General features: G+C 33.3%; 1 protein-coding gene across 5 annotated transcripts in view; it reads right to left on the bottom strand.

The window, feature by feature from the left end:
• Positions 1 to 1,273: 1,273 nt before the first annotated feature.
• Positions 1,274 to 12,375, bottom strand: part of LOC140444205 (neprilysin-2-like) — a 61,818-nt gene continuing 50,716 nt past the window's right edge. For 4 of the 5 annotated variants that reach the window (XM_072535938.1, XM_072535937.1, XM_072535939.1 and 1 more), the window contains exons 11-14: positions 12,047 to 12,215; positions 7,951 to 8,204; positions 4,339 to 4,556; positions 1,274 to 1,581 (exon numbers count right to left, since the gene is read on the bottom strand). In XM_072535938.1, the coding sequence (XP_072392039.1) occupies positions 1,461 to 1,581; positions 4,339 to 4,556; positions 7,951 to 8,204; positions 12,047 to 12,215 (762 nt within the window). In that variant the 3' untranslated portion in view covers positions 1,274 to 1,460. The remainder of the gene's footprint in view (positions 1,582 to 4,338; positions 4,557 to 7,950; positions 8,205 to 12,046; positions 12,216 to 12,375) is intronic. The other variant, XM_072535942.1, reaches the window with a different exon arrangement.

Genomic DNA, 12,375 nt, shown 5'->3' with positions numbered 1-12,375 from the left:
ACCAGAAATTGATGGAATAAGTGTCAAAACATCTAGAGTGGGGATGGATAACTTTTTTGGGTTTGCTCTGCGTGTATCTTTTCCAGTATATATAAAACCATTTAGCAAATAATGTGTCTTAGATTCTACTAAACACTGCATTTTCAGACCGTATTTGTCTGGCTTATTTTTGAGATACATCCTGAATTGGCACCTTCCTCTAAGTGCAATAAGCATTTCGTCTATTGTGAGATATTCACCACAGCTATAATTGGACTTGCAATTAATTATGAACATATTAAAAATATTGGATATAGCTGCCAGTTTATCTCCGTGCGCAATAAGTTCTTGTCTAGTAGCTGGGTCGTCAAAACAAAGGCTTCCAAGCAAAAAATAAAATCGGTTTAGTGACATCGTTGCTAGAAATATATCACGGCCAGTACCATTCGTAGCAAATAAAGACCTTAAATCTTCATTATTGGATTTAAATACCCCAGCGAAATATAATAAGCTTAAGAAGGCCTTTAATTCAATTATGTCAAGATGATTGGTATATTGACACGATAAATTGTGTAAATTATATTTAGAAGCCATATTAGTTATTCGTTCATTGGTTTTCTCAAGAATTTCTTGCAATATATCGTGGCTAATAATACATTCCCAAGCATCAACTGGTTTCTCTGGCATACTAGCTCGAGCTTTTCCAATAACACCAGGTAAATGACTAATTAAATTATGCTTACGTGTACGAGAAACGGTGGGAGAAATTTTAGAACACTTGTACCTATTTTTGCCATAAAACACACCCCTTGAGTCAGCTATATCACTTTCTTCACCCGAATATTCACTACCAGTTTCGGAATTATTAATTTGCCAATTTTTTTCGTCATCATCGTCCCATTCCTCTTCACTGTCTGTTTCGTGATCACTGTGTTCACTAGCCTGGTCTAAAAACTCACTGTCACTATCTAGTCCATTGTCCATAATTTTTTGTCCCTCCTCTTCAAGTTCTTTCTGTGTCAGAGGACGTTTATTGACTTATACCATAAGCGGGTCAAAATTGACCCTATGCGTGCCTAACTCAGCAGTAGTAACAGATAAACTAACGGAATTTTCGTAGATCGATAAATCACCTACCGGTCGAAGATTAGCAGAAAGCGCGCAATGCTCAATCTATGTTTCGGTAGCGAAACTTGGCATTAAAAACGCGGGAGGTCAATTTTGACCCCGCCATGGTACTTAAGGGTTAAAAAATCAAACGAAATCTTGATCTTTTATTAACAAAAATATATACATCTGTAACATACAAGAAATACTGAGCTACAAAAATATTAATATTACATCTACTATACAGATAAAAAACAGATCTTACACAAACATTAATATTAATATACAAAAACAAAAAAAAAATAAATAAATTAGGCGTTTGGGTATAATGATTTGTAAAAAAGATTGACTAGATTCTAGAATACTTAAACCAATCACCAAACATTACATTTATTTTCTGGATTCATTTTTGATCCCACGGGACATCCGAAGTCAAATGCAAATTCGTTCAGATTTTGAAGTGGTCCGTTCACACGAAATTGTTGAGGAGACAACCTACAAGTTTAATCAATATGAAATTTTATTAGTTATTTAGACTCACTCTATCAAGATTTCGATTTTTATTTCACCGAGTGAGTGATTTCTGTCAATATGTTTTATATTTTCCGATCCTGCATACCTTTGTAAGTTATTCTATGCAATTTTTTCTATGGTGACTGATTTTAGATAAACTGAGGATGTGTATGAATTCATATCCAAAACGTTTTCAATAAAGGATCAAATAGCGAGTATCCTTTTTATACTCAGATATCACAGAAAGTGATGGAGTCGAAGAAAGCTGGGCAAAAATTAATCTAATATCTATCTTGACCAAGGCTAAGATATAAGACTAATTAATCTAAATTAGTCTAATATCTTAGTCTCGGCCAAGGAAGTTCTTGGTAAAAGAAATATAATTAAAAATAAATCGTTTCCAAGGTGAAGAACTCCATAGTTATGTACAGAAATGTACAGATTATGTACAGTTATGTAAAGAAAAAATTAAAAGTGAAACTGGAACAAACCATGAAGTGGAGATATCCAGGAGTGGCTAGTATACCTGTTAAATACAAAGCACGTGGTGTTCGTGTGTATTAAGGTATAAAAAATTGCTTATTACAAGCTTAAATTTTTATTTTAAGAAGATCTTTTCGGAATTAAATCATTCCATCATCAGTTAACTAAAAGAGAGAGTAAAAATACCAATATTAAAAAACACAAGTTAAAATTTAAATATATAGAAATAACACGTTGGTTTTTTACTACTTACATAAAAAGTTGTTAAAAAACATTGTATGGCCACATAAAAAACTGTGGAAGGACATCCGTATTAAAATATAATAAAAGGAATTTTTACATTCTACCTTTTTAAAATACCAAAAATTGCTATTGATCTTACTACACACAAAACAATTCTTCACTAAAAACTGCCTATTCACAAACTTAAGCACAATGACTTTTGCTCCTACTACATCATTCCACTTGACATTGATGGGTACTAACTGATTTTTCATACCATCTTTATATCAGTTAGCCCAAGACTCCAGAACAGATCAGAGGTAATGTAAGTCGAAAAAACCTCACCAGCTACAGGGGGTCATGTAAGATGCCCCCATTTTCAGTTTTTAATAATCAATAAGTTAAGTCTATTGCATTTACCTTGATAAATACCATGAGGATTATATTTTAATACGGATGTCCTTCCAAAGTTTTTTATGTATCCATACAATGTTTTTTAACAACTTTTTATGTAAGTAGTAAAAAACCAACGTGTTATTTCTATATATTTAAATTTTAACTTGTGTTTTTTTAATATTGGTATTTTTACTCTCTCTTTTAGTTAACAGATGAGGGAATGATTTAATTCCGAAAAGATCTTCTTAAAATAAAAATTTAAGCTTGTAATAAGCAATTTTTTTATACCTTAATACACACGAACACCACGTGCTTTGTAAAGGAAAAATGTAAAGAAAAGAAAATATCTTACCTGAAATACATGTCAACCAAAACAGAAGAGGCATACTATAATTACAAAACAATTAGAAGCGAAACACATGGACTTGTAAGAAAAATAAAAAATGACCAGTGGGAACGCTTTTTGAAAGAAATGAAACATGATTATTACAGTCTGCAAAAGGAAATATGGCGCTTCATAAGAGGTCAAAGAACGGAGGTAAAAGAACTAATAAAACCAAAACACATAGAAAAGAATACGTGGATTGGTTACCTAAAAAAGCTCTATGCAGAGTAAAAACAAACGACGCTAGAACTGGAAACCCCAGAAGGGTTTCTTAGTAGATCGTATCTTCACAGTACGAATTGTTGAAAGAGAATTGGTAAAAAAATATATGGGTTTGTGTAATAATTTGATCAAAGGGAGGTTGTGAGTGGTGGAATATATTAGACTATTTGTTGAACTCGGAATATGGGGTTTAATGTGATTTTTATTTATTGTGTATAAAGAGAGTGATAAATCTGGCTTAAATTGTCAATGTCAGTTCGTTTATTAAGGGCTGATGGATGTTAAAGAATATGGCATATTTTTAGGAGAGATCTCTTATGATAATTTTGTTGTTTGGCCAGTATTTTGACGTTTGTGAAGTCGATTTCGTGTTTGGTTAAGATGGAATGTTGTGCTAGGGCACAGGAGGGTTTGAAAATCCTAATGTCGCTTTTATAAGAAGTTAGAAGATCTTGAAGAGAGCAGCTGCTCTGGCCAATGAAGCAGGAGTTACACTCTGCACAGGGTACATGATAGACAAGATCAGTATGTTCTAAAGGGATCAATGGAGTTTTTGTCTTAAAAAAAAGTTTCCTATAGTTCTGCTGTTTTTTAGGGGTATTGGACTGGTTACGTTTCTAAAGAGTTTTATATTTATTAGTATTTTGTGGAAAGTATGGAATAAAAGCATATTTTGTGAATCATTCCAGGGTGGACCGGGAATTATTTCACTATATGTTATTGGAAATGGTCGCTAATTTGCGCCATTGGGTGCTTCTGAAATACAATGCCCGTAACTTTTATAAAATAGATATTTATTAATTATAGTATATATCTAAATATTAATATATTAATAAAATGCAAACAAGATTATTGTAGTAAAAGAGAATAGAAAGTTCCCAATTTTATTTCTGAGAGGTACAATCCAGTTTTCACAGAGGAAACATTTCTACAATACCATCTTCTCGTCGTCGATTTTTAACAAAGAAAATGCACCGTTCCTTCTTTAACACCGAACCCCAACAAAATTCTCCTTACTCTACTCTACTAACCTATAATTGGCAATGTAGCGCTCCAACCCCTCTTGCGAATATTTGGAGCAGTGACGTATGGCGGCCGATATCCAGAACAATTGGTTAGGGGAGTACTTTAATCCGGGCAGCAGGGGCTGCGCCCCGTTCTTCTGACTCCAATTGATGTAAGTGTCGTAAGAAATTTTCATCCCCGCTAAATCTGCCATGTCCTCGTCGAGGGTTTTCGCCGGATTTAGCTGAAAGTTAAAGAGCTGTCACTGAAAGTGTGGTATGTAGGGCTTATGTGGTGTTTAGGTTAAAATTGTAAAACAGATAATAGCGAAAAAACTAATAATATAAACCCTGTTCGCCAATTAGAGAATAGTACATTACAACACAATAGACAGTGTAGAGTTTTTACTAATTATTGATTAAATCAATTTGTAAATTTATTGTTAAAGTTAAATTAGATTTTTATTTCGACTTGATTATTATGTCGGTTCTATAGGGAAGGGGCTTGTACCTTGAAGACAGTTTTTTTCTTCAAATAATTGTGAAATGCAAAAATATGCTAATGATTAAAATTTTTATATGTGGTTGTCAACAATAGGATGTATTTTATCAATATAATACGCATTTTTTTTGTTAATTTTTAATAAATAAAATTTTCAAATTTAGATTTAAAAAAAACTGAAAGTGGCCCAAGGTATAAGTTACAGGGTAATATACCTTGAGCCACAGACAGAAAAAGCAAAGAGGAATATCAATAAGGGTTTATTTTACTATTAAATTTTATAAAATATGGTAACTTAACTATTTAACTTTATAAGACGAAAAATCAATTCCAAAAGTTAACATATTCTTTTGTCTTTCTGACAAGCCTTGGTGAATTGGCTGCGGTAAAGCCAAAATAATGCATTCTCTATCAATAGAAAATATCTCGTCACTTTCCATTAAGCATTTGTTCGTGAAATAAAACCTTTTTAAATATTTTACATGAAATTCCTCACTTCTGATATGAAAATATATCGCACATAAAAATGCGCTGTTTTCCTTGCAGCTATTTTCACTAACACATAATCTCCTATTTTAAAGCGCTGATATCAAACCATTGTTCCTCTGGCTGAAATTTCTTATCAGATATCTCTGAACTATCTGAACTAGACTAACAGACGTCATCTTCATCAGACGTTTCTACTTCAGCTTCAGCTTTCTTTTTAACACTCAACACATTCCAAATATTGTTTGCTTCTCTGCAGCTCTCCTTTTCGTCGTCTTTCATTAAAAATTCTTTCAGTTTCGTCCTTCGGAGTGTCGGTCAAAATTAGGCTTTTAGTTTTCTTTCGATTGTTGACCTTTAACGCACGTTTTTGTGATTTTGGGTATAGTCGTATTTCTTCAGGAGATGTAAATATTAAAGCGTCTTTACTTGCGGAAGGAATTGATTGTTCCGTTGATACGTTGAGGTCCTGTACAGAACACAACTTGCAACTGTAACACTAGAATCCTCTTGATCGGTTACTGATGAGGAAAGATATTCATCATCTCCAAAAATGTGTTCATTTATGGGCCAAATTCCCGACACCCTAAATCCAGATAGGATATTTTTTGGTGAAAATGCCAGTGGATATGTTTTCCTGCCAATTCAGCGACTTTATATATAGTTATTGTTTGCCCTGGGTGGTTTAAAAGCCATTCACCACAAGCAGTATTATAGTATTGTTTGTAAGACCTAAAAATGGTACGGTCCAAAGGTTGGAATTTGTGACTCGTATGGGGTGGCAATGTTAGCAAAATTTTTGGCTAATGTTATTGCTTCAATAGAACAATGGCTTTTGTGGTTATTCAATATTAATAGCTTTTTGTTCTTAGCGCTTGGTCTTTCCTTATCAATAAAATGGTACAACCACAAAACAATTTTTTCAAAAAAATTTCCAGTTATATGAGCTGATCCAATTGAATCTGCTGGCGCACCACTCATCGTATACGGTTTGAAGTTGATGCTAGGAAATATCAACATGGGCGGTATACTATTTTCTAAAGCATTAATGCAGGCTATCATTGTTACGTTTAAGCTCCTTTCGCCAGATGTAGCAGCAACTACTTGTTTTTAGCCCTTAGGTGCAATTCTCTTTGTAGTGTTTTGAATGGTGCAATTTCCAGTTTCGTCCATGTTGAAAATATCTGCTGCAGTAAATTTGTATTTCATAATAACCTTCTTCAAATTTGTAATGTAATGTAAAAAAACATTATGTCTGTTGAAGCTCGTAGCCCTAGAAAAGATAGTTGCCTCGGGTTTCCTAAGTCCTAAGTTCCTGATGTCTTTTCATTAACTCACGGATCCACTGCTTTCCAGCTTTTCCATTCGTCTTCCAAGATTTAGAAATATTTTTGTTATTTGATTTGGCAAAAGCATACGCTTAAGATCTAAGCTAATTTCTGTGAAGACCATGACGCATTTTTGATAAAACAATGAGATATTTTACGAGACTTGCTTCCTCTGTCGGAGTAAAGACTGCTTTTACCGCACAATTTTTATAGGGCTTATAATCTTGAAGTTCATTTTCATCGACTTTTAATAGTCGTTAAAGGGTTGCCTCGAAACGTCAAAATCGACGCTGGCTTTTCGCTGACTCATTCCATTTTTAACTGCAGCTACAGCTAATGTAATTTTCTCTTTAGTATGTGTTATTTTTTTCACTTTATTTTTACTTCTAGGCATCTGTAAATTAAAAAAATAATTTTTGTGCGTATTTTCTTAAGATTGTATCTGTTTTTTTATATTTTCAACTACTACACACAAATATGAACAAAAATACAGTCTTTCAATTAAAAAATACAACTAGCAAATTAAGTCAGAGGTATCATGTACCTTGGGCCACGGCTCAAGGTACGTGCCCCAACCTGGCTCAAGGTACATGGCCATGCATAAAAGAGTAAACAAAATCGCATAACCCCAAAATAACGGATAAACCAAAAGTGTATCAGATATATTAGGTATAAGTATAGTATTCCATGTAATAAATAGCTTCTATACTAACTTTTGTTTATCCTACACAAAGCAAGAATTATTAGGAAACATGTTGAACTCCCAAAATCAAAATTTCATGAAAAAACACGTGTAGCCATCGATCTAACAATAGTCAACTGAATGGGATTCGTATTTAATGCGCAGACGATGCCAGATGATTGATGCCAGCAAATTCACATGAAATAGCAATATATTTAGTGGGGTGACTCGAGGTACAAGACGACTCAAGGTACATGACCCTCCCCTACCGAAAATTATTCAGATGGACTCATTTATCGTTAGCCTTCGCAGATGTCTTCCAGCGCAGCTTTAAATACCTCTTGAGTAGATATTAAAAAATCTGACACCTGTCTTTATCACCCGTTACTTATTTGTGTAGGACCATTAGAATAATATAAGGAATATTTATATTTGTATACTGTTTTTACTTGTCTGTTTTTTGTGTAAATTCCTTAAAAAAAATGTGTAAACGTTTCATTTTAGAAACTTTATATTTCGTAAAATGCATTAAAATTTACAAATAAAACTGTACTGATTTCTAGACATCCCTTACATCTCACAAAGCTAGCAAATAAATCTTCCAAGTAGATTCAACTCCAAAAGTTGAGTGGGAAACTTACGTGTCTCTGTCTTAATTCGGAAAGCCTGAAGTTGCTGTACTGATTGGATATACATTGTAGTTTCTGATCGTAATTCGCGAGGCTGTTGGGCGACCACCAACTCCTTAACTCCCTGGGGGCTTGATCTCCGCGTGCGGCCCTCATGAATATATGGGATACTTCGTGGGCAATTATAGAGCCCAGAATGCCGTAGTTCATGTACTCCGGTCGGTCGTTTTGGTAATAGACACCACCGAATATGCCGACTGGGAAAGCTGCAATAAAATCGTTCATTGTAACAAAACTTTAACGGTTTGTGCGTCGGTGGCGGTGTGAAAGGGTGGAGGCGGGCTGGGCTGGATGAGGATTTGAGGTGGCAAGTGATTATTTTACAGCGAGATAGGGTTGATCTTATCTAAAGTATACTTCTAATTTATATCTAATTGTTGATAAGACAACTGTGGAAAATAACAAATACTAAACTATAAAATTATTCTTTTGTTTTTTTTTTCAAATATAAGTAAATAACTAAAGAAATAGATAGATTAGGCCTTAAACATTTTAAGGAGTTCAGAAAATTATGCAGCAGCAGGGAAATTAAAAAGATCTCCCTATATAAATTGTGTATAAATTATATTGGATCTGGTTAGATTAGGAATGGAAACCGCGATTGGATAATGATCTGAAGTTCAAACACAAATAGAACACTAATTAGAGTAACCGGCTAGTATTTTTATACAAAATAGTTTATACAAGTTTCACTTCTAGCGTTTACTTTAAATCCATGTCATGGAATCCTCCAAACTCTCCAAGAATAAAAAAAAAAAACGAAAATAAGCTTGAGTTTTCTTCGATATACGGGATATAGTTCACATGGATGGAGTATCATAAAGTCTCAAGTATCTTAATTACTATTAAGTGGTATTCTAAAAATCCGAAAAAAAAAACAAAACAAAAATCGGCATAGGTTCTTAACAGTCTGTATAAAGATATAGCCATCATCAGAAAAATAATTATGACTTCATATCCTCCTGAGACCTGATGTCCAATTAAATGGACATTTACGTTTTATATATTTTTTTGGAAAGAACTAAATTTACAGCGCCGAGTCCCACGGTCCATCGTAGTGTATATACAAGTGACCCTGACAACAGCGCGCCGTATTACTGTGACCACATTATAACTTAGTTAACCTGTTAATCTCAAGTGACAAAAATGGCGGGCAGTTATAGAAAAACAATTGATGGTAAGTAGCTAATTTTATTAGATTATTAACCTAAATGTTGCTTAGTCTAATAACTTAGGATATTATAAATGCATTCATGCGATGTAGTTGTCTTATCAAACCATTTTTAAATTGTTTTTTATCTAAAACGGGGATGTCCTTTTTTATGGACGTCAGGTCCTTAGGCATACATAAAATATTATATTAGACTTTTTTGTTTCAGCTGTGTTTGGTAATAAAAATATTTAAGACCCGAAGTTGACATTGAAAGACTTCTTGAATGCCTGGAAAATTCAGATATAGACGTTTCAGATTCTGAAAACTCTGATGACGGCTTTGATCCAAATGAAGAATCGTATCAGCCTCAGCAATCCGATTCGGCCCAACATACAGATGATGAACAAGATACAGAAATGCCACCCGAAGATGAATTAGATAACGTGCCACTCAGTGAACGAAAAAAAAGGAGAACCGAAATACATGGAAAAAAATGGGTGTTTTTGTCCCTCAGCATATAGACTTTACTGGAATTGTCGATACAGTCTACGAGAGGCAAAATTGGAAAGTTGAAAACTATGTCGGTATATATTTTGATGATTCAGATTTTGAGAATATTTGTAATTGTACAAATATTAAATTTTTGCAAGAAAAAGGAAAACCTTTGAACGTTACTCTAACGGAGGCGAAAAAATTTTTTGGAATATCTATTCTAATGTCCTGTCTGAATTATCCACAAATTAGAATGTTTTGGGCTAAGACAACAAAAGTCAACAGCATTGCACAAGCCATGACTTGTGATAGATATTTTCAAATCAGGAGCAACTTAAAAGTAGTTATTGACGCTGATGTGCCTCAAGATCAAAGAAATGCTGACAAATTATTTAAGATCCGGCCTTTAGTTGACAGAATACGAAGAGGTTGCTTGACACTTCCAAGATACAATGAGGTTGCTGTGGACGAACAAATGATACCTTTTACGGGCGTGTGTAACATGAAACAAGTTGTTCGAGGTAAACCTAACCCAGAAGGATTAAAAAATTTTGTCTGTGCCACTCCCAAAGGATTAATATTAGACTTCGATATTTATCAAGGGAAAAATACATTTCTGCAGAATGATGATGATGTTAAGAAGTTAGGTGTTGGTCCATCCGCAGTTATTAAGTTATCTACAACGTTATTAGAAGGAACACATGTGTTCATCGATAGATATTTCACCACCTTACCTTTACTTGAGTACATGTTAAACAAAAATATTTTTTTAACTGGTACAATAATGAGATCCAGAATACCCAAAGCAGTTCATGTAACATCGGATAAGGTGATGACTCGATTGGGTCGTGGTTCATCTGAGCAGGATGTAAGAGCTGATGGAAAAATTAACATAGTCCAATGGTATGATATGAAATCAGTTATGCTAGCGTCAACTGCATTGCAAATAGAACCTTCAGATGAATGTAAGCGGTGGTCAAAAAAGGACTCCCGATATATTGAGGTACCTAGACCAAACATTGTTAAAAAGTATAATGAATGCATGGGGGGAATAGATTTAATTGACAGGATGATAAGTTATTATAGAATGGGAGCTAGAAGTAAAAAATGGACAGTCAAAACCATTTTTCACTTATTTGATCTTGCGATTGCCAATTCTTGACTTCTATACAGAGATGACCATAAGCAACTTGGTGATGCTAATAAAACCGTTATGAAGTTCCTGGAATTTAAAATAGCTGTTTCCGAGTTGCTCCTGAAAGACAACATTTCTGAAAATTCTGATTTTGGGAACACTTCAACATTAGTAACTAGAAACAGTTCCAATCCTAGACCATTACTTCAAACTTCTACTAAAAGAAAGATACAACACATTCCTGCAATGGCATCCGAGTTAAAAAATTCTGTTAGATGCAAGCTTCCAGCTTGCAAGGGTAAAACAAAAGTTTATTGTGAATCATGTGACATATTTTTATGTTTAACGGGAAATAACAATTGCTTTAAACAGTTTCATTTATAATAATTTTGTATTGATGCGATCCTGATGTCCTTTTGAATGGACATAATTTTTTTCATATTTAACAACAAAATAAAAATTTAGAAAAATTTACATGTGTTTTTATAATCAACATCATACGAATTTTACTATTTAATAAAAAAAAACAAAAAGAATCAGCTCAGGTCTCAGGAGGATATAGTGGAAGATTTATATGGATCAGTATAGTGATACAAAAAATTCACAGGTTTCAATATATATATGTGGATAATTTGAATAACATACTTAAACACAAGTACCTACATCTACTCTATTATGGAAAGAAAAGCTGGGTAATGGTGCAAAAAAGTAACTCTAGAATCGAAGCTATAGAAATGAGATTTTTCAGAGGAGTGAGGGGCATTACAGATAAACGTGGAACTGAAATGGTAAGACTAGAAAATAAGAGAATTGATGAAAAACTAACTCAACAAATATTAGATTACGAATCGATAGGAAAAATGTAGGACTTCTTTGATCAGATGAAAAAAAGTTTAATCAACTAATACAAAAATATCTAATTCGTGACGTAAAAAAAACAAGAGAACCTATATTTTTTGTTAAATAAATAATAAAATTCGTTATTTTGAGCAAGCAATATTGAAAACATAAATGCATGGGTGACAAAACGGAAACAGGAGTAAAAGAACACATTAGTGGAATGGCAGAGGATAGGATAGTACGAATAGTACGAGATAAGTCACCAAATGGACTAAAAAGTATTGGCAGACCAAGAAAGATAGATTAGGAGACTAATATTAAAGAAGAAACAGCCTTTAAAGCATGCATACAAGAAGGAAGAAGAAGAAGGTATTTTGAGATTATTTTATTTCGTAAAGATGCAAATAGTATCACAAAAATATACTTACTCAGCATGTTTTCTTTCGGCGAATAGTATATTTTTAATCCAGATACAATAAACAATTCATTAAACGGTTCTTCTTCGTACGTAGTTCTTAATTTGCTTTGTTCTTTGTATAATTGAACAAGACGTAAATTTAAAACTGCTTCGAGATATTCACTTTCATTTATTCTAATCTGAAAAATATTTTAAAAAGAACTATGGCTTTAAAGGTTACAATTAAACTGGAAAAAATCGTGAAAGACAAAAATCACAACATTTATATTTCAATTAATTAGTTTTAGGATTACACATTTCATTTCTAAATAATTTCTACTATGCATATTTTTTAAATTA

The sequence above is a fragment of the Diabrotica undecimpunctata genome, chromosome 6, assembly GCF_040954645.1.
Source record: "Diabrotica undecimpunctata isolate CICGRU chromosome 6, icDiaUnde3, whole genome shotgun sequence".
In the NCBI taxonomy this organism is placed as follows: Eukaryota; Metazoa; Arthropoda; class Insecta; order Coleoptera; family Chrysomelidae; genus Diabrotica; species Diabrotica undecimpunctata.
The sequence above is the reverse complement of the archived record's forward strand: the minus strand, read 5'-3'. Positions and strand labels throughout refer to the sequence as shown.